The sequence below is a fragment of the Podarcis cretensis genome (genome assembly GCF_951804945.1).
Source record: "Podarcis cretensis genome assembly, chromosome: 3".
Taxonomy (NCBI): Eukaryota; Metazoa; Chordata; class Lepidosauria; order Squamata; family Lacertidae; genus Podarcis; species Podarcis cretensis.
The window spans coordinates 87849554-87875821 of record NC_137172.1 but is presented as its reverse complement, the minus strand read 5'-3'; the positions used below and the strand labels follow the sequence as shown (position 1 = coordinate 87875821).

General features: G+C 41.0%; 2 protein-coding genes across 5 annotated transcripts in view; one reads left to right on the top strand and one right to left on the bottom strand.

Annotated features, from left to right (window-relative positions):
- Positions 1-13466, top strand: part of SMAP1 (small ArfGAP 1) — a 63705-nt gene extending 50239 nt beyond the window's left edge. For all 3 annotated transcript variants that reach the window (XM_079970515.1, XM_079970514.1, XM_079970513.1), the window contains 4 exons: positions 4146-4276; positions 8580-8745; positions 10267-10607; positions 12498-13466. In XM_079970515.1, the coding sequence (XP_079826641.1) occupies positions 4146-4276; positions 8580-8745; positions 10267-10607; positions 12498-12635 (776 nt within the window). In that variant the 3' untranslated portion in view covers positions 12636-13466. The remainder of the gene's footprint in view (positions 1-4145; positions 4277-8579; positions 8746-10266; positions 10608-12497) is intronic.
- Positions 13365-26268, bottom strand: part of B3GAT2 (beta-1,3-glucuronyltransferase 2) — a 47550-nt gene continuing 34646 nt past the window's right edge. For both annotated transcript variants that reach the window (XM_079970550.1, XM_079970549.1), the window contains exons 2-4: positions 21359-21503; positions 14051-14199; positions 13365-13962 (exon numbers count right to left, since the gene is read on the bottom strand). In XM_079970550.1, coding sequence (XP_079826676.1) covers positions 13876-13962; positions 14051-14199; positions 21359-21503 — 381 coding nt within the window. In that variant the 3' untranslated portion in view covers positions 13365-13875. The remainder of the gene's footprint in view (positions 13963-14050; positions 14200-21358; positions 21504-26268) is intronic.

The window sequence follows — 26268 nt, the reverse complement described above, 5'->3', positions numbered from 1 at the left end:
GGCTCTTCTGTCCAAATCCAGTAGATCCAACAGCTTAGGCCCCATCTTTACTACACAATGAAAGCACTATCATACCACTTTAAACAGTCAAGCTTCCATCCAAGGAATCCTAAGAACTGGTGTTTCTTAAGGGGGCTGATTCACCTCCCAGAGCTTCAGTTTGCAGTTGAGGATTGATCATGGCAGTTATGGAATTTAAACAGCTCTTAATCCCTTAGCAGTTCAGGGAAGCAGTCCTCGCTTGTTGATTAGGCTTTTCTGCCGTATTCTGAAGAGCAGCAACTTATTCCCCTTGTGCCTGTGCACAGCAAGGGCATCACTTACCTGTTACTGGGACTCTTTGCCATCCTTGCCTGTCTGCATTTCCTCTTCTGCTATAGATCATTACGAGAAATGCATTCATGCATTACAAATATAAAGGTACTCTAGAAGCTGCTGCATTGTTAGAATTTTGGCCTTGTTGCATCAGTATATAAATATCACCCCAGTGGCCGAAGAACCCAGGGGAGTTCTGCTTTATTGCACGGGTGTGAATAGATGGACCATAAACCCCAGGTACAGGTAAATCACATTCTCTTGAGTACTAACGGTCTTACATTCTAAGAGGATAGTTATAAATATATAATGTTTATCAATGTGTTTCATAGTTAGGTGCTTTGCCAGAATGATTGTGGTGGTCTCTCTGTGCAGAACTACACACCTTGCCAACTGCTAAGTTATGCACCTCAGTGAACGGTGCATTTTGGTTCTTTTCCAACTCAGCATCCTTTTTAAAATATAACTACAGATGAATAATTGTTATTTCATTATGAGTATATAAAAATAAGTGAAATGATAGATCTGTAGTGGTGACCCTCGGGGTCCCTTTCAACTCTACAATTCTATGATTCAAAGAATAGCAGACCTGGGTTTTCCAATTTGCAGATAACTCCCTTTTTTTTACTTTCTAAAAATGGCACACCTTATATTGTGAGATGTTTTGCAATGCTGCAGAATGTTTAAGTATTAGCTTTTCCATCATGTTGAAAGGTTGAATTTGCAAAAGAAGCAAAACTCGTTTGCCATTTGATGCATCATTTACCAGTTAGATGTACTACACAAAAAACAAGAGATGAGTATGGATGGTTGCACATGTTGAAGTAACCATCACAGTGTATTAGCATTAAAATGGATAGTCCCAACCTTTCTGTGGGGGCATAAGTAAATTACTATGCTCTTTCACTTCAAATTTATCGTAAGAATGATGGAAGATAAGGAAGATGCTTATTGAAAACAAGTGAAATATGTAACCTTATTAACCTTCAATTACAAGAAGAGCAGAAAGCAGTTCAATAGATATTAGAATATGACTACTAATCAAATAAGCTAGCCAGCCATTTCAGAGGATGCCTATCATGCTTAGTGTCATTTACCCACCTCAGAAACAATACCTTGCCTGGAAGCTTTCTGGATAAGCAATATATCCCTTGAGATTTTTTGGTTCAGCTTATTCTCCTCTGCAATTCTGGGAATGCAGCATTAATAATAAAGAAATTCTCTGGGCAGTTTACATAGACAGTAAAATACAGAAGACAATTTACAATAAAACCCTTTAAAACTGAATAATAAATCACAAAGCCCAGGTTTTTTTTAAAAAAAAAAAACAGACAGCTAAAATCAGCATAAAACACAGCAGCTAGAGCTGTATGTAGCAAGGGAGAGTTTGGTGCAAAAACCGAAGCAGCTGCTAGGTTATCTCCAATACCCTGTACTCATAAGGTATAAGTAGGTTCAGGTATCTGTAGATGTGTCGTCCCTGACTTTGTCTCCTGAAACCTTTTTAGGTTTTCCCCCCTCAAACATCTGCCATTACTCATATTGTAGTGAACTGCAAGGTAAAGCCTAGATTACTTTCTCCCTGTAGTAAAATAAAGTGAGGAACAAGTAGTAGATTGTGTATGTCTGTGTGTGTGCCCAAGACACACTTACCGGATTGAGATTTTGACTTCGTATGTAACTTCTGAACGGGCTTCTTGTCAGGTGTACATTTTATAAATTTATAGATTTGCAGCTGTTCAGCAAAAACATGTTTCCCGAATGGCTTACAGAAATTAAAATGGAAAGGGGAAAAAAACCCTTCTACCCCTGTTTACTCATACTCATAGTTGCCCGAACTTGTTTTGAAAACCAGGTTTTGGTTTAGCTTTAATTTTGCCATCTTTGAGTTATTTTCCTAGCTAGAACTAGAAAAGGTTAGGAGTAAGATGAATAGGTATCCTTCTGTATTGTAATGACTATATAAAAATTCATTGCATGATCTTACTATCTTATCTCTTTATCCTTAGCTTTGGCAACTCCAAAATATATAGCATTCTGAGAAATAAATGTGTTTTCATTAAGGATCACCAGTTAGAAATGGATAGTCAAAATGATGATGATGATGATGATGATGATGATGATGATGATTCTGCTCCAGAACATAAGAAATGGGAAACCAAAAATATATTCAAAGATTATTCTGGAGCTGGCTAGATGCTTGATTTCTACCTTGAGTATCCCTTCGCTAAATATGATTAGCAGTACCTGTGGTCACTTCTTATGCCACTATTCACAGAATGTGACAAAAGGAAGCTGTCAGATCTTGTGCCAACCCAAAAGCTTTATTATCCTCAGAGGAAGCATTGGGAAGGTAGCTTGTTAGTACTTGATAAAGAATTGCTGTTATTGTGGAGGCTATGCTTGAAATATAAAAAAATTCCAGTGTTTAGGAAATTGTTGTGGTTTGTACAGCTGTGATACATTTACCTCCTCCCCTCAAATTCCATGTTATCAGTAGGTGTTAATCTTTATGGGTTAATAAGTATATAAATTGTGGCACATTTACAGTTGCTATGGGAACCAGAACTGATTGCCTGACTTCAGTGTAGAATCCCTAGTGTACAGTTGCAATAGTGCTTTTGCATTTACTTTCATAACAAGAGAAGAATGAAGTGAGCAAAAATACCCCAGTGACTGCTGAAATGTGCTGTTCATTTGCCACTGAGAACGAAAATATATTATAAAGGCTCTACTCTATATATGTTGAAATACTTTACTCAAATCATGTGGAGATACAAAATAGGATGTGTATAGTATCCTTCTAGGCCACCTATCTAGAAACTGTAGACTTTGTCCTCTATTCTCCATTGTAGACTAGGCATCTAAGCAGTATGTACTTGTGGTTCTTTGGGCACCCTGGATACTATTTTTAGACTTCAGAATAATGGTGTTAATAAAGAGCTGTAATATGTCATATTGCAGCTACACAAATGTAAAAATTAAGTGCACACATAATGGAAGATACTTTTATTGATTCAGGTGGAGGGCAGGGAAGCCTTTATGGTAGGTCATAAACCTGAGTTAATCAAGAAAAATAGTTTCAGAATGTATCAGACAGTGCTGGTCTGATTTGAAGGAGGATGTTGATAATGTGAAGAAGTTTAAACTTTGTAGTTCTTTTCCCTTTTCAATAAGTATAGCCTTTCCTTTGAAGATACTGGGAATAATGTTGCAAGGAAGAAAGAGATCTTTCTTCCATTGTCGTTAATGAGAGGGAGGCGTGCAAGGAGGTTCTTTGGCTGTAAGAATAGCTAAGCAGTTGAACAATGGCTGAGAGAGACTGCAGGGTCTTTTATCTGTTGCAGCAATGTATTTTTGACTTGATTTATAAGCTATGAATCCTGACTCAAGAACTTACAACCTATGTATTTAGTAGTGATCTTTTCCAGACTTAAAATTTATATAGCCAATTATTGCAGTGCTTACGTCCAAAGGGTTTGGTTACTTATGAGAAGGATTTCTATTTTAAAAGTTACAGTGCTGGTAACCAACAGTGCTTTAGGCAGCTTGTAGAAATGTGTAATTCTGTTAAACCAGCTTAGATGCCATTAGGTTGGCCTCAGGCTGTGTTTTAATGCGTTCAAATTTTGCTAATTACGTTGGCATGTTGTAGCTTTTAAATTACGATGAGCTGGCAGAATACTAGAGGAGCCTGGATTCAGTGCTATGAATGCTTGGGTATTTCTACCAACACAGGATACCTTTAAGCAACGGCTTGCTTTGTACATACTTTGCAATTATCAAAAAATTGGTTTAACGTTTTTCCTTTTAAAACACTGTCATTTAAGATGGCCCTGCCGATTCCTCCGTTACAAATGGAAGCATCACAACTCCTGCTGCTGTATTGAATGATGACCTGGATATATTTGGCCCAATGATCTCTAACCCATTGCCAGCCACTTCTATACCTCCTGCTCAGGTAAGCAGCAAAATTTAGCATGCCTAGCCCTTTTTAAAATTTCTTGTTGATTGAGATGTTTACATTAGAAATGACAAGCCTGCCTAAAAATATAAAGATGACTTGTATCAGCTGTCCCGTTAAAATCACTTTCATCTTCTTACCAGAGAGATTGGCAGGCAGTGAAGCTTGCGTTGGTTATAGACACACAATTTATAAGCCCACGCCAGGTGTTAGCATAAGAAAGAAGTTATTCACATTTGAAACAGCAGTGGGAAAAGAAACTGGCCATAGGAAAGCCAGTGTTATGTAGCCCCTCAGTTTAAGAAGAGAGCTCAATTTTACTCATGCATTCCATATTTTATTGCACTTCAGCAGCTGGCCTCATCAATAGCATGCTATTAATATGAGTACCAATACCTTGCGTAATTTCTTTCCAAACATTATAGTATGAGGCATCTTGTAGCTCACTAAGTGCTATAATATCTCTGTGGAGAGGGAAGCTAATATTTAGTCTTAGGGTGTTTTTTTTTTTTTAAGGTTTAGATACATTTTCTAGATGTTCGGTCTGTCTGGGCTGTTCAGCCATTACAGCTATCATTCATCTTTTATGTTTAGAGGTATTATGCTTCAGACTTCCATAGCTCTGGGATGAGCATCATTGATATAAATAACCAACCTTTCATGTTTATGAACATCCCTGGGGGATTTAACAAGGCTTTGCCTGGAGCACAATGCTGAGTGGAGCCCAGTGACCTGATTAGTAATATGCATAATAGTATAAAGGCGCAATATATCATCTATTAAGACTTGGTGTTAACTCTCTCAGTAGCTTCCAGACTAGTGATAACTAGATGGTTTCAACAGAGGCTCACTGCTATGAGGCTCATTAAGGTTTAGTGGCACATTTTGGCAATGAAAATTATTTCCCTTTAAAGTGTGCAAAGGCCTAGTTAGTCCAGCTGATCTCTTAATGGTTTTGTAGATTTATTGATCTATGACTCTGGCATGGTTCTAATCTGCATTTTTAATTGTTTGTGATTAGTGAACTGAAAAGTGGGAGTGGTCAGGTGTGCTGCCCATGTCTCCTTTTTGTTATTTGATTAAGGGTGTTTATTTTCCTTTTGTGATATTATCACATCTTTAGCCCACATTTCCTCCCAAGCATCTCATACATGGTTCTCACACTTCCTATTTTATTCTCACAAGAGCTTTGTGAAGTAGAGTTGAGTAGTTTGAGAGACAGTGGCTAGCCCAGGGTCACCTGGTGAGCTTCAAAGATGAGTGGGGATTTGAACCCAGGCCCTAGTCCAGGGGTGCCCAAACTTTTTTCAAAGAGGGCCAGTGAAGTGAACATGCGTGAGAGCCAACCAAAGTTGTTGAGCTTTTTTTTTTTTAGGATTTCACCCCAGGACATATACTGCCAAGGGTGCCGGATTAAATCGACTGGCAGGCCAGATTAGGTCCCTAAAACAGACTTTGGACATCCCTGCCCTAGTCCAACACACTAACCATGCATCACTGTTGTTCTGCTTTCTTGATGTTGTCTCATTAAAAACTGAAAGCTCTTCAGGGTAACAGCTTAATTCCTTTTTCCATGATATTCATGGTCTTCCTGTTCACTGCTTGCTCTTTCTTATGCTAACTCATTTTGTGCATGTAATGCTTTCTGTTACTGTGCTCTGAGGCTTAAGCTCCTTACCTTATCTTTACAAAGAACAGAACAAAACACTTTGAGTGGAATTCAGCAAGGAGAAATGCTCTTGCTGATGGAACTACCTCCCCTCTCCTTGCCCTAGACACTGAGGTTTCTCCTCAAAGTTTCTCCTCAAAGTTGAATTTAGGGAGGCAGGGCAGGGGGGGGGAGCCCCATTGCATTAACAGGAGTCCTTCCGCTAGCAGAACAAGTTAGTTAAATCCAGCCCCATGACATTTTTTTAAAGTAATTTTTCCATCAACTACTTTCCATTTTTAGGAAGGTGAAGTGCTATCTAAGTGATATATGACCTTGGCTTGTTCTTTTCTCCTTTTCTGTTCTTCTTGTGGCCCATTCTCTTGCAGATGGGTAGATTGTAGCCCTTCAAGCATGGACTTCTCTTTCTCCTTTTGCTGTGTAGTGCTCAGGTTATTTTAGATACTCTTACATATGACAAATGAAAAATTTGAACTTGTTCCAGTACTAGAGCAGACTCTTGTGGCACATGAAAGGTTAACAACTTTTATTGTGGCATAAACTTTTGTGGACTGTAGACTGCTTCCTCAAATATTAATATATATCAGATGACTTGAAGGTGTGAAACCACTTCAGACAAGAGCACTTTTGTATATTTTGAATCACTGCACAATCATAATTTTTCAGTTGTCAGTGGTGAGACTTTAGAAATTTGCCTGGAGAGAGCTTTCCAGCAGTAGGAGTTTTTCAGTTACATTATACTAGTCCTGAGTCCACCCATAGCAATAGTCTTTTCCCCTTCCAATGAAACTGGATATGAATAGCTCTTATCTGTAGGAGGGCCCAAATTGGGTGGAGGGTGAGCATTCATCCCACCACCTGTTACCCATGCATGCCACCCATGGCTGTTGTTCCAACCTCTCTATGTGCTAAGCCCCAGGGAGAAAGCATTTTGGAACTCCCTCCCCTCTGTGATATGGTGGGCACCTCCTTTTTTTTTAAAAAAAGTGGTAATTGCCAGCTGATGACCTTGTTATTCGTCCAAACATTTATTGGAATCTGATCCCAGTATTGAATTTTTAGTTGGCTGGTTCTGACCTGCATACCTTGATTTTAGCAAGTGTATTGTGAATTTGGAACTTATTTAAGCTACAGCTCTGAAATCACTGTATAATGAAAAGTCAGTAAGAAATGTTCAAAATTAAATAGATAAATGAGCAAAGTAGCATACACGATTTCCCCACAGGCTTAGGATAGCAGCTAGGTCAACATCACCAGGAGATTTGAACCTGGGTCTCCTGGGTCCTAGGTTGACACATTAACCACGCTACCTCCTGTTTCTGGTTGATTAGTTACTTGCATTTCTATTCAGAGTTGCTATTCTTACAGACATACTAAGATTTATGGAAGAGATGCTTTTCTTCATGCTTCACTGAGGTCATAAAAAATGTGAGAATTTCTAGTTTCTAAAGGTGCAGTTCTTCCTTACAAAGACTGCTGAACCATTCAAGCTGTGACCTTTATGCACTGTGCGGAACACGGGGCAATACAAAATTTATCCTTTTGTGGTTCTGCTTTTAAAACACAGTTGAAGCCTTTAAGAATCTAAGCTTCACAAACCACTTGAGATCTTTTTCAAAAATCTTGTTCTTAAGCAGTGACCCTAAAATTAAAACTGGCAGCTTCCAAAACTTACCTTATGCAGTTCTCGTAACCTTGCCTTGAATTAGTCAAAAGTAATAGATCTATGACAGTAGTTCTGCTCAGTATTTCTTATCATATGAAATTGCTTCATCTGATCACTACTTTCTTTAGTTTACTTGAGAAAAATTATAAGCAAACCAAAATGAAGTTGATCTGAAGGTGTTTTCTCCTGGAAAAGTGTTTGCATGTAATGCAGCCAAACGAATACCGTACTTGCAGTTTGTATAATGTTACATGGAGGCAAGTAAGAAGGAGAGGACTAGAATAGAGATGATGAACAGTTGTAATGGGTGTGTGTGTGCATCACAAGTAGAACAAATTCTGCAAGAGACAATCTTTGTGCAATTTCTTTGTAAGCTTTTTATTTAAAAACAGATGGACAGATAATGAAATCTTCATACTGTGTGTATGTTTATGTTGGCATATTTGCTACGTATACAGTGGTGCTGCACTGCATAAACTATGAAACAGAAGCTTGTGTGCACATCTTCAAACAACTGTGTGTACACATCTGATGATCCTGGGCCAGTCAAGGTTCCCAGATGTGCATATATACATGTGGTAGACATAAATTTTACATGCTAGCCGTAGGCAATAAATTTGCTGTATAAAAACGTGTAGCTGTTGTACTTTTGTTCATGTTGTGTAAACTTCTGGATTATTTGTCATGATATACGGTATGTCATTGTAACTTGCACAAAGGAAACATTGGTAAATAATTAGTATAGTGTTATACATATGCAAGCATTTGTTCGTTAGTGGGGGTTTTTGCAACGTTAGGACATTTTCCTTTACAGTACTTACAAATTTTGGGGATGCTTGTAATTGGAAAGTTTGGTTACTAATACAATAACTAAATTTTTGCATTCTGTTTGAAAACACATGGCCCTTTAGCTAATGTATTTGGTGATAATGGTTTTCAGTAATCTCATTTGACTTTCTTCCCAGACTGCTTCCACTAACACTGCAGCTGCTACCTTATCTGCTGCATCTGGAGATCTTGATCTGTTCACTGAACAAACAAAATCAGAAGAGTCAGCAAAGAAGCTGCTCTCCAAAGACTCCATCCTGTCATTGTATGGCACAGGTACTATTCCGCAGCAAAATGCTCCAGGTAATTGGTTTTCAAATTTATTTCTAAATGTCTTAATTAAAAGTTGTGCCTAGAACACATGGTTGGGGCTCTCGCGCTCTCTCCCTGCAGCAAAAAGTGTGTATTAGTGATAAGTGGGATTTATTTCCCCCTTTTTATCATTAAAAAACTAACATCAAGCAGGAGGCCTAAAGAAGGAAATTATTCAAAACTGAGCATTGTAATTTGAAGGCTACAGCTATTCACAGAAAAGGTTAGGAGTCAATTTGGAGAAGAGGAGGCTTCTATTCAGAGGGATCTTCTTGGTGCTGTTCTTCTCGCTGCTTCCTTTGTACTTCTTTGCCCCTGAGTAGCTACTCCTCATGATCTTCAGTATGCTCACAATCAGTAATGGTTTTATCAGGGTTATTATTATTGTTATTACTGTTATAGAAACATATCTGCCAGAGCTGGTCTCTGCTATTGAAAAGGCTCTGGGGCTGCATTCCAGGAAGCTTTGGCTGCAATTTAAGGTCTCCTTCCCTGAAATGCTGTTGGAAACCGGGGGGGGGGGGGGGGGGAGAGATGAGTATAAGAAGTAAATAGCTTGAATGGGAAAGTAAAAGACTGTGGAGGGGTGTGTAAAGTTGGATTTCATGGCAAAAAATAAGAAGGAAAGGTGGAAGAGAAAATTACCCTCTAAACCCAGAGGTGGGGAACCTGATCTGGCCAGAGGGCCAAATTCTTATCCCCCCTTACCCTTGTGGACAGAGCCACCCTCCTGTCCAAGTGATCAGCTGGCTTGGTCACCACCTATTCGTTGATGGGCAGTGACTTCATGCCTGCTTTATGCACAAGTCAGCCTGCAGACTGGAGTTTCCCCACTCTTGCTGTAAGCCTAAACCAGAAACCATAACAAATCCCATAATCCACCTTAGGCTCTTTCCCAGGTCTCAGAAGAGTAGCAGTCATCAGATTCTGTCATTGCCCAGTTCTTGGTTTCTCTTTAGGAGCTGCTGTTCATGGGGTAAAGCCAGGCGGGTGGAGCGGGAGCAAAGGAGTAGCTTGCCAGTGCCCTGTGTTGTGGGGTGAGGGAGCATCCTAGCTTGTAAGAGAATAGAGGAGGAGCAAAAGGTGGCAGCAGCTTCAGGGAAAGCCTGCTTCCTATCTCCTTCAGTGACACAACCACAAGATCACCAGGCCTAACTTTAGCTACTACTGACAACTAGGTGCTTGGATTTTTGCACCCATGCTTCTTAAGGATTGTGGGTTTGTCATTAAATAGATTCCTTGCCAACATTCATTGAGCCACATGTAGATCTTAACACTATTTGTACACTGTCTTGAAGGGATAATTGAGCCCTCAAAGGTAGTCTACAAATCAGGAAATGAAATTAAGAATGATTTAAGTAAAGCAGCTACTGGATATCAGTTTTGTTTTTTGCCCGACGTAACGGAAGTTTGGTTGGCACATTTAGCAAAAGCAGGTTTTGTTTTTAGAACTTAAAACTTTGCTGACATAGTGGAATTTACTCTTTTCTTCTTCCATTTTGCCTAATACAGGTGTATTCATGGGACCACAACCTATTCCCTTTACTGCACAACCACCAGCTCATTTTCAAGGTTTTCCAGCCATGGGAGTGCCTGTACCTGTACCTGTATCTGTACCTGCAGCCCCTGCAATGATGGGAACCATGATGGGGCAATCGGTGCCTGTCATAGGACAGAACACAGGCATGATGGTAGGCATGGGAATACCTAATGGTTTTTCTGTCACTACACAAACTGCTGGTTTGGGACTTCCTCAAAACGTTGGACCCCAAGGACCAATGGTGGGGCACGTAGCCCCACCACAGAAATATGGTATACAGCAAAATCAGCAAGCCCAGTGGAACCTTTCTCAGGTGAGAATAAATATACATTTTTCTCCTCATGGGGGGGAGGGTGCTACAGAGAGGAGCAACTTCTTAGGATTAAAACCTGGTTATGCATATAATGTCAATAGAATCAATAATAATAATAATAATAATAATAATAGTAGTAGTAGTAGTAGTAGTAGTAAAACCAGTTATGCAGGAGGTGCCGTGATACTGATTGCTAGGGAGCTATTGCTGCAGTTAGGAGGAATTAATTACACCAGCAGGACTGTAAATCCTGCCATATTGTATTTGTTTTCAAGATTGCTTTTTGGCGTTATTATCCACTTTAAACAATTTGTTAGACGGGTGCTAGTACAAGAATGGCTTGGTAATTTTGGTGCATTACTCCTTAATTCAGAATACTAGACACTAGACAACTTTGTGTATCGTGTTCAGCAAAACTATAGGTGTGCTGTGGCTTAGCAGGATGGTGCCAATATACAGGCTCCCAGGGAGCAGCTCTTGGCTGCTTTGCTCTTGGCTCCACCCTGCTGTTTTTTATTCCTGTTGGATAGCAGAGCTATCCAAGCTGTAGCTTAGCGCAGGGTGGGGAAATTCCGTGGCCCAACAGGTTAAATCTTTATAACCCAGCAGGCCAACTTTGGCAGGTGGGAAGTCTCCCTACCTGTCAACATTCAAAAGGTACTGTGTTTCCCAACCAGGTGGCGGTTGGGAAATTTGGAAGTACCGCACAAAGTGCTTTTGCAAGCCCTATGCTTAGCATTTGAGAAGCACAACATTTTCCCAATGCCCTGAAAGCTGCAGGCATAGCAGGTCATCCAGCCCCCTGGCTTAGTGCATCATTTGAACCTGCTGTTGTGGTTAGTCTCTACCCTCCCTAACCATGAGCTGTAGCCAAGGTTTCACTGGCATGTATGAATGAGCCCATGGTGTCACTGTACTTTGTGTGTATGTATGGTACAATATATTAGCTAACATTTTAAAAGTACTGTTCTTTCTAAATATCCTATCAATGATGTAGTATAACCATCTAACCTTTATTCAGGTGTTGGAAATCCTGGGGAAATAAACATGCAGTGAGGAAGGGTGACTAGCTGTCCCCACCTCAGTCTCTTGTCAACTTCCAACTTGAAAAAAGCAACTGTCGGGGAGAGGGGGCTTTTGTAATTGTGGGTTAGAGCTTCCACAGATGCAAAAGGCTTCCCACTGAAGACAGTAGCCTTCACAAGGTGGAAGAGGGCCAGACAGGGTGGAGCTGTTTCCGGATGCTTCTAATCTCTAAAAATGGAATGTAGATTTGTTGTGAGAATGGTGTGAGAGCAGCTTCTACACTCGTAACAGCAGGAAGAAATTCTTTGGGTAAGGTTGTTTTTCATGCCCATTGCTGCTGTCAGCATGGAAAGTTGCCCTGTTAAACTATCCAACCACATTACTGCTTTTTGTTTTACTGGACTAACAATGCATCAGGTCAAATAGAAGCAGCTTTCACACCACTCTGGTAACCACTGCATTGACCTTTATTCTCCTTGATAAGACTTCTTTGTAGAAAATGCACCCTTTAAAATTCTCTACAGCGTTATATCTACTGATTCGCAAATATGCTTCACGTATATTATTTGCCATATTTCTACATTACCCTTCATCCACCAGGCTACCTGGATGGTTTACAGTATTCACGTTAAAACAGCAATAAGACCAGTCATAGGACAGTGATAAAATAAAACGAAACTTACTGTTGAAAAGGACATATTGAAAGATACCTGTTTATGTAACAGAGGTGCAGGTATACAAATGACCCTCCCTGAGACAAGGTGGTGTCTGCGTTTTCAAATAAAGCTTGAGTCTGTCATACTGAAAGTTCAAACAGCATCTGAACCCCTGTATACTAACTAGAACCATCTTCGCATTTCACAGATGAATCAGCAAATGGCTGGAATGAATCTGTCTAGTTCCAGCAATGTGATGGGCTTTGCTGGCCAGCCCCCAAATACAGTGGCAGGATGGACTGGAACTTCCTCAGGCCAGACTCTCAGCACACAACTCTGGAAATGAACACTGCAATAGAAGTTTCATCTAGATCAGAGACTTGACATTCCATGCTCAAATACATCTAGTTTTCTTGGTCTGCCCACATACATTGCCCACCCTCACCCCCTTCAATCTCACAGTTCTTCATATTAAGACATAATCTTAACCAACCGTGTTGTGGTCTGTATTGACTTAAATTTTGATGTAGTGAAAAGCAGGTTGGGAACACCTCTCATCAGCAGCTTTTTCATTCCACAGTACATTTGATTTCATGAATGATACATTTTCAAAAGAGCTTCGTGACCAACTACATACTCAAAATTATTTTATCAGTTCTAGAACCAACGTTTGCATATAAGGGAAATAGATATCATGTAAGTACTATCTCTAATATGTAAACCCCACCCCACAAATTGCCCAGTAATCCTGTAGAAGGTACTGTATGAACAAATGTTAAATCATATAAATAAGTGTACATGTATCACTGAAACTTTTTTCCTTGTGTAAAATTTTGTCCCATTATTCATGCCACTGTGATATTTTACTGCGACGTGCTGAACAGATAAGATGGTTAGTGAAAGAGAGATAAACCTGGATGTCACTGTCGCCTCATCAGTTTTCTTAAGAGTTGCCTGTGACAAAATGAGTAAATTTGGCTTAAAAGGTATGTACAGAGGGCTAATCTAAAGTATATTGCACAGCATATATACAGGGTAACTCACTCCTCAATTGTACATTTACTTTTATTTTCTACTACAGCTGTATCCAGGTTTATGCCAGTAACTGTGTTTACATTTTATGGTGCCTCGTATCAATAAGCTGTTGCTTCCCTCTATTAAAGAAATCCATAAACAACATGTGATTTTTTTTTTTTCATTCTATAAAGACCTCTTTTATCTACTGTTCTTCAAAAGCAAAGCTGTTTAATTCAGGAACAATAAACTTTGAACATAATAATCTGGAAGCTGCTATTTATAAATGAATTGGAAATTTTGCATTTGTTTAGATCAGTCACTCTTTTAGTGTTCCGCTGCATTTCATTGAACGTCTGAACAATCTAAGATCTGGATAAAGTACTAAAACAGATTTTTTTAAAAAATCCAAACACATGCAAAACAAGTGAAGACAAATCACAGCCATCTGATGAGTCTTAACTGATACCGGTAAAGTAAGTTGTTGCACAAAAGCAAGCTGCTGTTTGAATGTTTAGCTGTTTCAAGGATGCAACCATTAATTTTGTTATGTCCCATTTTATGCTTACGTATCATACTTCAATTTTGACACTGTCCAGGTGATACTTTGGCTCATTAGATAGATTTACCTTTTCAGTTCTCGTGTGCCATACAAGAACCTGAAAAAAAAAAGTTTAGCATCAACAATTAGTTCTGGATAATCCCCTATAGGAGAGAGGGTTCCTGTATTAAAACAGCAAAACATACCTTTGTGCAGTTGTTGGCTTTTGGTTCCAGCTCTTCCACTGTGGTGATCTGTCTGAGAAAATCAGATTCCTGCATTCCTGGTTGGGACCCATGGCGTCTGAATATCGCTTTAGGGTTGGATAAGATCACCTGAAGGCTCACAGCAAACCCTTCATAAATCAAGATATTGTTAAATCATTAAAACCAAAGTTGATTTGATTTACCTTTAAAAATATTTTTTCCCTTTTTCTTCTTGCTAATCTATATTTTGTAAACAAAACCCTAAGGGTGTTACACCGCATCATGCAGAAGGATATAATTTCACTCCTGTGGTTGCCTCACAATTTATGCAGCATATATCTCAGGCTATAAGCTGCTTTTTCTCATTTGGAAAAGTAGCTCTGCTTCTCTGTATCTGTTTATACTTTTTCTTTGAATGTGAACAGTGACCTTTAATGCAAGTTATTGGAATTTACAAGTGATGAAAAGCCTGCCTGGTGTGAAAAATGAGATTTAAAAGCAACAGACAGCACATTTGTAACTAGTTGAAAATTAAATTCTGATGTGCATGTAGTTGTTAACGAGAAGGCAAAATAAAATTGGCTTAGTGAATTTCACATGCAAATTAGTATGTCATTGATACTACTAGAAGTGATATCCATTCATGATGAGTGTAACACCTATACTAATGCAGTCATAATCACCATTTTAAAAAAATGCTCTGAAGAGAAAGTGGTAGAAAAACAAATCCTTATGTAGTACACTATTTAGCGAACCCTTACTGTGGAGGTGTGGATGTCAAAGGACTGCTATTACTGGTGACATAATTTCTAGCATATAGCAAGACTCCCTAAAACTAGAATACTTGCTGCTGCTTGTATCATTCATTTCTCTCATATATATGAAATTAGGCCAATTGTCACAATTGAGCCCACTGAATGCAGAAACTGGGTGATTCAATTTTAAGTTTAGCTTTTAATTTGTGATATGTGAGTGTGTTACAAAATGGCTACTGCATACGTCTAAATATACTAGTAGGCCTCCTGTGCACTCAACAATTGATTTAAACAGGGAAGCATGGTAATGTACTACCCTTCAGACATTTTCTCCCTATTCCCTCCTCAGAGTACCCAAAATTTGTCAAGAGACTTTAACTGCTACTTATGATCTTAGGAAGTCGTAAAGGCAACAAGTTTGCCTTCCTGAATCTTTTGTACACGTGCAGTTCTCATTTTAGGGGGTTAGCCCAGAAGTGCTCTTCCAGAAGTTGAAGATCTTTCCATGTTTGAAAGGGCTTCTTCCGGCAGCAAAAAAAAAGATCCTTGCACAAGAAAAAGATTCATGAAGGTTTTGCAAATCTGTTGTACAACAAGATGCTTGCAAACATTTTTTTTTTGTAAGTTCAATTTGGAATCCACTGCTTTCGTTTAAAGAAGTATTTGAGCTACATCATTCTACGGTGCGCAATCAAGATTGGGACAAAAGGACTTTAGCGGCATTTTTACCTGAGGCAGGACTTTACAACCTTCTACAGCTCAGCTGTGGGAAGCAGGAAGCAACTGCGAAGCAAAGAGTATGTTCAGAGGCTGTTTTCCTTTGCCCCTCTCCTGAAAGTAAGGATTTGGGGAGGGGACCTATCTTCCGCAAAAGCCCTGAGATTTGAATGCCAGGTGCCCCATTGTCTAAAAGGTATCCTGGAACCAAATCAGTTAACTTGCTTAACACTGTCCTAAAGATTTTGAATCAAGCAGTTTGGGAATTCAGACCCAGAAATGCAGGGGTGAGGAAGCTGTGGCCCTACATATATTGTTAAGATTCCCAGCAGCCCAGCCAGTGATCAGGAATGATGGGAGTTGTAGTCCAACAAAATCAGTAGGGCCATAACATCCTCACTACTGCAGTGCAGAGTAATGTTTTCCATTAGGCCCCCAACAGTGTTCAACTGCCTGTATGATGTATTGGATGGTCTCTAATAAAACTCTGCAGTGCTGAAAGAAGCACATTTGTGGTTGCTTAATGACCAGGTTTGGTAGCAGAGCCTTTGCAATGCATATTAATAAAACACTTATTTTAACTATACTTCAAAATAACAAGCTGCAGTGAGTAGACTACAGCACTTTGCAATTTTTGTTAGGAGATATAATTCACTCAGCTCAGAGCCAATATATTTTGGAAGATTACATATGTAGGATGCTGCCACAAAGACATACTCTGCAAGCTGTTTTAGACTTCCAGACATTTTACCGTGCGGCAAACATTCCCCAGCATTAATATTTTCTAATCAACTGAATATAAAGTTATTATCATTCTGTAAAAGCTTCTTAAGGGCAGCTAACTAAGGCTGTCTACTATTAAGACAAATATCATTTAATACCAGAGTAAGGAAAGACAACTGTTAACTGACCCTAGAACAGACATGTCCATGGTGGATCAGGAAAGGCTTAAGGAGAAATGAGTATAGCTTCCTGGAATAGGAGAAGTGGGCAGAAGTGGAATGGAGATGGGGGAAAGGGGAAACTAATCTTAGGGGCAGCATTTATAATATTCCGTTGCATCTATCTGATAAATCTTCAAAGTAATGCAGGCCTTATTCTGATCAAGTCAGAGGATGCTGCTCAACCTGTTACAATGGGTTACAGCTAAGGTCCAGAGAGGCCAATATTTTTGTGTCTAGCTGAGATCTTAATTTAGATAAAGCAGATGGAATACTGTAGTAAATGTCCACATAATGGCAGTGGGAAATCCACTTTATAACTCAAGCTGTGAGTTACCACACACCTAATGCACACACACTTCCCTCTTTAGCTACCAAGTCCATTTATTCCTTACTCTCATGGAGATTAAATTACGGGTGACATTCTGAATACAGACAAAGTCACTGTCCCTTTTCCCAGCACACAAGTGGGTGGAGTAAAGTCCCAACAAAACATCTTTGGGCTGCCATCAAATCCAGTCTCGTATAATAGATGAGAATTAGTAATTAGGGCTGAGCATTTTAGGTTGCAGAACAAGGCAATATTCCAGAGGGCAAGGAACTCTGGTTTAAGCTTATATCATTGGAGCCTACAGATCAGTTTCCTAATCGGTGTTGCCTGCAGAATCAAGCAAGAGTCACACTCCTGCCTTCTAGATAGGGGGAGCAGCTATAACCCTTTAAAGTGGTTTCCAAAGGATTCTGCCCAATAGGGTGCCAAAATGCCTAAAACCATCCATGAGATTGTACAAGACCTCCCAACCATCTTTTCCCCACACTCTTGGTATGGGCAGTCAGGCTATTCCCATTAGTCTGTGGTTTGCTTTTGGTAAAATAAAAATATGTATTTCTTATTATTTGGAGATATGGAACCGTTTGAAGGCTAGTATATCTTTTTTTGCAAGGCCACTGTAAAAGTTTCTCCATTTGGCATTAAGTTTCTTTGAATTCCAGCTATATTCTTCTAGAAAAAGCTGCATCCCTTTTCAAAGCAAAACAATTTGCATACTGAAATTAGGCCAACTGCCTATCAAAAAAGGGAGGAAAGGGTGGATTTTTTTAAATAGTTGTTGCGAATTCTGAAAATATGGTCAGTAAAAACTTTCCAGTCAGAGCATCTTCCCTATGGATCAAATTCTAGAGTTAAGTAATCTACTAGTGATCATGGCTTGGATCCAAAGTTCACAGTTTGTGCTTGAGGAAGATGATTTTTGATAATTCACCCTACAGCCCCAGCACCACCTGAAAATATGCTGCGGGGGGCAGGGAACCCTCCAGAATAACATGAGGAACAGCACAAAAGGCGACAGAGGGACTCTCCAAAAATCGCCTTCACCCACACACATCCCAACCATTCATCTGGGTAGAGAGTTTCTACTGGATCTCATTCCCTTGCATAAATGGAAGGAGTCCTTCCATTCACAGAATAGATATTCTGGATTCAACTTATTACTTCCACAGTATCTTGTGAAGATATATTTGCCTGCAGAGCATAAAAGAAAACAGCAGAAGGTTCTCTGCATGCAGTGTTTGATTGCACTTATTATTATCTGTGCTTTTGGTCCTGGAAATAAACATTAGAATGACAGAATCCGCTAAATAGGCATTGCTGAGCCAATGGTAGTGAAAAGAGGACAGATGCCCGCCGAAGGCTCTTCTAGGAGCTGCTGCCTTGCCACAGGAATAGTGGGCAAAGTTGCCATTGATGCCACTAAGTCCAAATCTCTGCAATGGTGCAGAATGTTCCTCTTGCTATGTTTGCAGCTGTATTATTTGCAGGTCTGAAAGGGGCTGGCAGAGGAGAGAGCACTTCTGCTAAGTCAGTGCAAGCAGTGAGTTAGATAGACCATTGGTCTGACTGTGTATAAGGCAACCTCCTACATCCCTAACTGGGAGTTCAATGGACAGATGTGGAATTTAACCAACATCCTCGACTGAAGCCAACTATCTGTTATAAAAAACAACAGAAGATGTTCTAAAAATGGACTAATTTAGATTGTTTGCCTTGCTAATTAAAGCTAAAGGTTGCATAGTTTCAGCCCAATGGTGATGATCTTTTGTTAAAGCTCAATGTGCTTTACAAGTTGAAATTACAGAGGAAGAAGACTCCGTGGCTGATCAGCAGTGGTCTCCAACTAAAGCCCAACATATTAACCAGTACACCACCCCTTTGCCTGCTCACTATATACAGTGACCATCTACTGATCCTAATAGCTCAGATATCGCTACATACTCCTGCTCTTTAGTGTGTGTGTGTGCGTGTGTGTGTGTGTGTGTCACGCACATGGACACACACACACCTGGATCAAAACAGATGCCTGTGTGTACTTCAAAATATACCACTATGCTACTGCCCCTCACCGCCACTCCACTCCCTGTGTTCTCTGAAATACAGAAACTCATGGCTGACAGGAATACAGCTGCCACTATATCAAAAGCAATTCAGCCAGCGCTTGAGAGCATCTAGAATACACCAAAGACTGACCAAGCATGTAGAGCTATGCAGCTAGACAGCGCTATGCAGTCACAAGCTGTACAGTGAAAGATTGATGAGATTAATTTTTGAACCTTCTCTGCCTTCATGGTTGTTTTGTTGATTTCTCCCTTAAGCAGGGTGCTTCAAACTGTATCTACCTATAAGCTATCAAGAGTCCTCACTTTCCGGCGGTTTGTGCGAAATGACTCATTTCATGATGAAATAGTGCTTTTCACACTTGAACTATCTGATGGGGCTTGTTTTCCTATGCACATGGCAATGTTCATGTAATGAAAGATACTAGCTGCCTGCAGTAATTAATGAAGGCGCAGAGAAGAAATTCAGTGAAGCATTCAAACAGAAATACCATATAAAATTCAAATAAATGAGAAGAGTGTTTTCCTATTATTAAAAAGTAAATTAAATTAGGATACAGCAGCAGGGCTTATAAGGGGGTTAATGATGAGAAGACATGTTATGCAAAAAGTTCTATTAGTTTCACACTTTGCTCTTTTTCAACAATATTCCTAATTACAAATACTGCATGCATTCTAATGGCAGCCATGAATACAATATGAATTTTTTACATGCTCAGTGTGAAGTTTAGCAGGGCATGCTTGCCAGGTGTCCTATCAGACAAAATTCCTCACTTTACCACCCTCTGGAGAGAAGTTCTGAATACTATCCTATAGGTGCTTTCATAGTCAACAGCAATAATATACAATATAAATCTAAATTTTAAAAACCCTCAGATCTATCCATAACTTGATAGTGAAGTATTTGAATCCAGTGGCAGTATGTCCTATTACTAGACACTGAATAAAAACAATAAGAAAGTGCTATCTGCATCATGCTTGTTCTGGCTGCCAACATCTTAGGATCTCTGGTTGGCAAGTTGCTCAGACAGAGTGCTGAACAAGATGGACTACTGGTTAGAGCCATGAAAACAATGATTATGTTCCAAATACCAACTGCAGGTGGAGCAGCACCACATCAGCCAACAAACCCATCCTATGATAGTTTCCTGCTACATCAAGAGTAACCAATATGGTACCATCCAGATTTGTTGGGCTACAACTCCAATCAGCCCTAGCCAAGGGGTGATGGGAGCTGTAGCTTACCACGTCCGGAGAACACCAGGTTGACAAACCCTGTGCTACAACATCAGAGCCATGCTACGCTACAACCCTGGGCAAAACCTCTGAAATCAGCAGCTTTAAATGCATTATGCAGCCTTCGCTAATGCACTGAGGATTCTCAAGAGCCCATTAAAAGCAGAGATTTGAATGCCAATACGGAGCTGGAAAATTGTAATGTGTAGGAAGCATCACCGAATGAGCCCCATTCCCAACTACTACAACTGGTCTTTGTAGTGAATAATCCAGAAGCGAAGGGGGAAGGAGATAGGTGTGTACATGCAAAACCTAATATTGGTGCATATTTCTTCCAGACCCTAGGCTCAGTCATGACTTACTCTCAGAAGCATTCCAGTGACTGCGGGATTTAACCAGAATTTACCCTCCAAGATATGCTGGTCCTATTAAAATGGCAGGTTCATCTTCATGCCAAAACCTTCCTATCCAGCACAGGGTAGCCAAGGAGGAAGATTCTAAGTGCTGTTATCAAGAGTGCTCCTGATGGTCATATGTAGCCAGAATTATAGCATTAAACACGCACAACACACACACAAACAAACCCCAACTTCAGTAATTTCTACAAATTTCTGTCTGAAACTCTTGAGCACCATGAAGTTGTACAGATGACTCAGAACTTGCACAGAACATAGGTCCTGTGGATTGCACACAAAGCCAGAATTGTGTAAAGACAAAGACACCCAGAAGTTCCCCCCCATGTCCATCCCTACCTTTTTGGAGTTGGTGCGACAAGCTTTGACCCCATGCAAGGGCTTACCAGGTTCTGGAGGCCTTCATGAGATTTCAGACAGCTCCACAAGATCTCACAATACATTCCCAGAGCCCTGTAAGCAGACCTGAGAGCTTAAAAGTTATTTTGCACCAGAATAAAATCTGCTGTGAAAAGAGCTTTTAAGTTCTCCACTTTGCACACTTTTAATTTGTGGGATCGCAGCTGGCCAGCCACCAAGCACATAAAACTGTGATCACACAAGTTAAATCCGCACAAGTTGCAAGTCAACTGCATTTAAAGAAAAAAAGGAAAGGAAAGATTGAGATTTTCAGGAGGTGAAGGAACCTAGTAACATTTTTGCTCACCGGAACAAAGCAGAAGATTGTATGCCTGCCTACAGCGTTCATGCAATATCTAGAACTAGATTGTTTGCAAGTGCAAGTGGGTGATACAATGTCTGCATGCAGGTTCACATGAATATAATCTGTATTTGAGATTCTGTAACTATACTCACCGGCCATATCAATGGGAAAAGGTCTACCTGCCCGCCAGCCAGTATACCATCCAACAACCTTGCCCTTTTCCACAACTGGGCGCTCATAGCGTCGTCCGCCTGCCAGACCCACAGGCCATACAGACACTTTGTGGGTTGTGCGCATCTGTAAGAAAGGAAGCATAAAATCACTTTCAAACTCGTTTCTTCACCAACTTGCATTGTGCTGTGATTGAGATGCTCAGAAAGTAGTTAGTGTCTCCAGGTCTGATCCAAGACACTTTGGCATCTGGGGCAAACCACAAAATGGTGCCCCCAACCACAGAAGAAAAAGGGGAGCAAAAATCTACATCAGGAACAAGAGGGGGAATACAGATCTACATCAGGAACATGGGTGGGGACAACATCAGATCAAACTCACCCAGTGGTTGAAGTGGGAATCAAACTCCATCGCAGAGGGGAAAGGGCCTCACTCTGAATCACACAGGGGGTTGCAAAGCCTGGGAGACACCAGAGGGCAGCCCCCACCATTTCCTCCCTAGGGGTGGGAGGAGACCAGCAGTGACTCCTATTTGTCAAGAGGTCCCTGTAGAGGCAGAATTGTGGGGGCTACTGAGGAGGCAGCAGATTTGGCCTCCAAGGAGGGCACTGCAGCCATCACAGTGGTGACAGTGGGCAATGCATTCCTTGGAAGCTAGATCTGCAGACCCCATGGGTTCTGCTGTCCAAGGCAGTCATCTTACTTTGCCACATGGGTGGGCTGGCCCTGGGTGTCTCTGTCCTTGATCTATGACCAGATTAAGGCACTCTGAGGCCCTAATTTATGTCAAGTTTAAGATGCCTCACAATGTTTAATAAAAGTGCATTAGCCTAACAGAAAGGGCAATAATAAAGTTTTATATTCACGCATACATTGGTACACAGGCAAGGATGCAACTAAAAATTACCAAAACCACTAAAACATATTATCCTCTTGCTATTTTCTTTAAATTGGTTTCAAGCCCACCCATCAAAAGAATAAAGGATTCTCTTGGAGAACGGTTTTCATCAGCATCAGGTGCATCAGTATCACTGACTTTTTCTTTATTCACACACTTGCAGTCTACACCAGACAGGTATTATTTTGCTTGGAGTTCAATCTCATCAAAACTTTATTAGGTTTCTTTTAAGAAGTGGAGGAGTGATGTGTAAAGCTCTGCACATCTGTACTGAGGGCTATCTTTGAATCCTGTGGGGCCTTGCTAGTTTTGTGGAACTGATCTAATAAATGATTCCAAAAGCTTGAGCCTGAACACAAACACTAAATCCTCCATTTCCCCCCGAAGAATGGCATCTTCTCTCCCCGTAACACCTTTTTCATTGTCACTAGTATGAACACAAGCAAGGGCATCAATAATTGAATCGTAACTCTCAGCTATGGCTAGCATGAAGAGATATTTCAGTACTGTGGAATCAGGACCCAAGAATGATCCGAGTACTGCCCAGTGTTTTATGCAGTCGGAGTTAGAAACTCAGATATGTAAGCTGGGTGCCAAATGGCACCTTAAATCTAGGTTATGGTCGCCGAAACAGAATCTCTATTCGCCAGGGGATTGATCTTTGGGATCCCTTCCAACGCTACAATTCTATGATTCTATGATCTCAACTACTTTGCTTGATTGTAGCTTGCTCTTACAACAATTCACTTGTCCCAGTATGCAAGGAGGAGAAACACACACAGTGGAAATTGAAACAGTATGAACTATGGTCTAAGGCAGAGATTTTTAACCTGTGATTGCTAGCCTGGCACCTAGAAATCCCCACGTAGTTGCAATTGGACCCATGTCAGTAGCAAAACAAGCCTAGCACCTAGCTAATTTCTAACACTGACTGGAAAATGTATACTGCAAAAAAAATGGTTTCAAGGCATCAGCTGGACCCAGACCTGTTTAAGCTTTGGCAAGTTGGTGACCTCATGTGCCTACAGACCGACAGGTGGAGCACAGAGGTCTTAGGTCAAAGGCTATACATAGGATGGGGCTTTCAGGGCATAGAGTCAAAGCTTGCCCCCTTACGATTTCGGTCATTGAGAATCCTTCCTATACCACTATGCTTACTGCAATTATTTTAGAACAAGAGGCAAACTGCTTTTGATTTCATTCTTGCTGCCATGCTTGTGAAGGAGTCGAGAGCCTATGACCCGAAGGTTGTTGTGATTTAGCATTACATTTGAGCACAGCCACTGTAGCAGGAAGAAATGTTGGTGGCAACTTTTATATAGCTATAGATACCTATACCAAAAGCCAACAGGGGTAAAATCTGCAACACTTTGCTTCCTACCTATATATCTAGTATGCTGTAGATAGATTCTCAATTATATGTAGATGAATTTCAACTGAAGCTTTCATCAAAACGTATTGAATGTGGGAAGGCAACAGTAACTTCTCATGTTTCCCCCCCTGCAACAATGACTGTCACGAGACGGTTATCCCATAAATGTTAATTTAGGTGTGTTAAAGATGAACAAATTTTGGCACTGGGTATGCCTTTCCCCTTTATGTTAGGTAATAAAAATAGAATTCCATTTGTGCTGAAATTTGAATTGTAGGCGCTGTACACTGTAGAACTATTGTTGCCATGAGGGGCATCATAAAAGATTACAGCATCCTTCACTTTACCTCTTGCACTCAATAAAATGCCAGAATTCAAGCATCCATGCAAACCTCTCTCATATATTATTTAGCTTTCCTCTTAAACTAATCTAGTGCAGTTGCCCTGATATAGCCTGAGAAAACAAAGCCAAAAATCTAGAATACTGAGATAGCTGAAGAACTACCCAAGAGCTGGCATGCCTTGCGAGTCCCGTCCCCCCAAGATCTCTTCAAACAGCAGGCTGTCCTGCCCCATTACAAACAGCTTCTGAAACTACACCCCCCCCCCCCCGCACACCAATCTTAAAGTGAGCGTGTCATGTGGCATGAAGGTCTGGCGTTTGACAGAAGCTAACCAAAAGTGCCAACGGGACGCAGGTGGCGCTGTGGGTTAAAGCCTCAGCGCCTAGGGCTTGCCGATCGAAAGGTCGGCGGTTCGAATCCCTGCGGCGGGGTGCGCTCCCGCTGCTCGGTCCCAGCGCCTGCCAACCTAGCAGTTCGAAAGCACCTCCGGGTGCAAGTAGATAAATAGGGACCGCTTACCAGCGGGAAGGTAAACGGCGTTTCCGTGTGCGGCTCTGGCTCGCCAGAGCAGCGATGTCACGCTGGCCACGTGACCCGGAAGTGTCTCCGGACAGCGCTGGCCCCTGGCCTCTTAAGTGAGATGGGCGCACAACCCCAGAGTCTGTCAAGACTGGCCCGTACGGGCAGGGGTACCTTTACCTTTACCTTTAACCAAAAGTGCTCTTGAGCGCATGAAATATCTGCACAGTTATTTGGATCCTGGTCTATAACATACTAAATAGTTTAGATACATAGAAAAATAATCGCATGTGAAACCAACACTGGGCATCATCTCTCCAAAATGCATACATTTCAATACTGCAAGGGGCAAAAGAAAATTGCCTGTGTCTATAATGCTACATTCCCCCTTTCCTCTTCATTCTAAGGCAAACTCTATCCAGCTGTTTGGCATTACAGCCTTACCATGATTCAGATACACTGATGCATTTAAAGTCAGCACATGGACTCATTCAGAGAAGAAGCAATATAGAATGATATCAACCATGCCTTAATGCAGCTGTAAGGGACCTTTGGCCCTCCAGCATTTGCTGAATTACAAATCTCATCATCCCTTGCCTTTGGCCATGCCTGCTGCAGCTGATGCAAGTTGCAGTTCAGCAACATCTAGGCAGTGTTTCCCAAACTTGGGTCTCCAGGTGTTTTTTTGGACTCCAACTCCCATCACCCCTAGCTAGCAAGACCAGTGGTCAGGGATGATGGAAAATGTAGTCCGAAAGCAGCTGGAGACCCAAGTTTGGGAACACTGCTCTAGGGGACTAAAGGTTTCCTGCACCTACATTAATGGGTCTTTATTTCTACTATTGTTATATTTAGAGCCTGCCCTTCACTAGAAGCAGGTTACAACTATAGAAAGCACAGCATTAAAACACAGTTTAAAACAAATGACAACCACAGCCAAAGCAGGTCCTAAAATATATACTGCAAGTATCAAAGGCCAGCGTCTAGAGGTACATTTTCTGCATGTTATAAAAGCAGTACAATGCACATGCCAGACACGGCTCTGTAGGGAAGGTGTGCCACAGAGAATGCCCACTCCTGGGTCACCACTCTGCAAACCTCTGAGGGTGGTGGAACTACAAGAGGGGCCCCCTCTGCTGAGCTGAACCCCCAAGAGAATCTGTTCTGCCACATCTCTACAGCAAAGCTGTGGCCCTCCAGAGGATATTGGAGTCCAACTCTTACCAGGTCCAGCCAGCATGGTCAATGATAATAGCACTTGTAGTCCAACAATATCTGGAGCACTACAGTTCCCCACCTCTGAAGTGTTGTGTGTATGCACACACAGGGTGACACACAACATCTCTATAAACCTTGAACCAAAAAGCTATCCATCCTTGGCAGCATGCCTTCGCTTAGCAGATCAGTGGACAATGCACCTTCACTGGTCCTTCTGCTGAATCCCTACCACATTCCAAATGGCAGTGTTAGAAGCAACGAAGGTGCATAACATTATATGTTGCCATTTTCTTTTCACCACATTGTCATTAAATAAAGACCGACATCATTAGACCTGAATTCAATGCAGGCCTCCCTCTGCATTGAGTTGTACAGCTTCATCTGCAATGCCATCTGAATCAGGAGAGGCTGTGCTCCTTAGGTGAAGTCATGGGATGGATGAGGACAAATAAACTGAGTGAATCCTCACAAGACTGAGATCCCATGGGTGAATGGTTCCCATTGCAAGAATGGGTTGTGTACCAACTCTGGATGGGATGC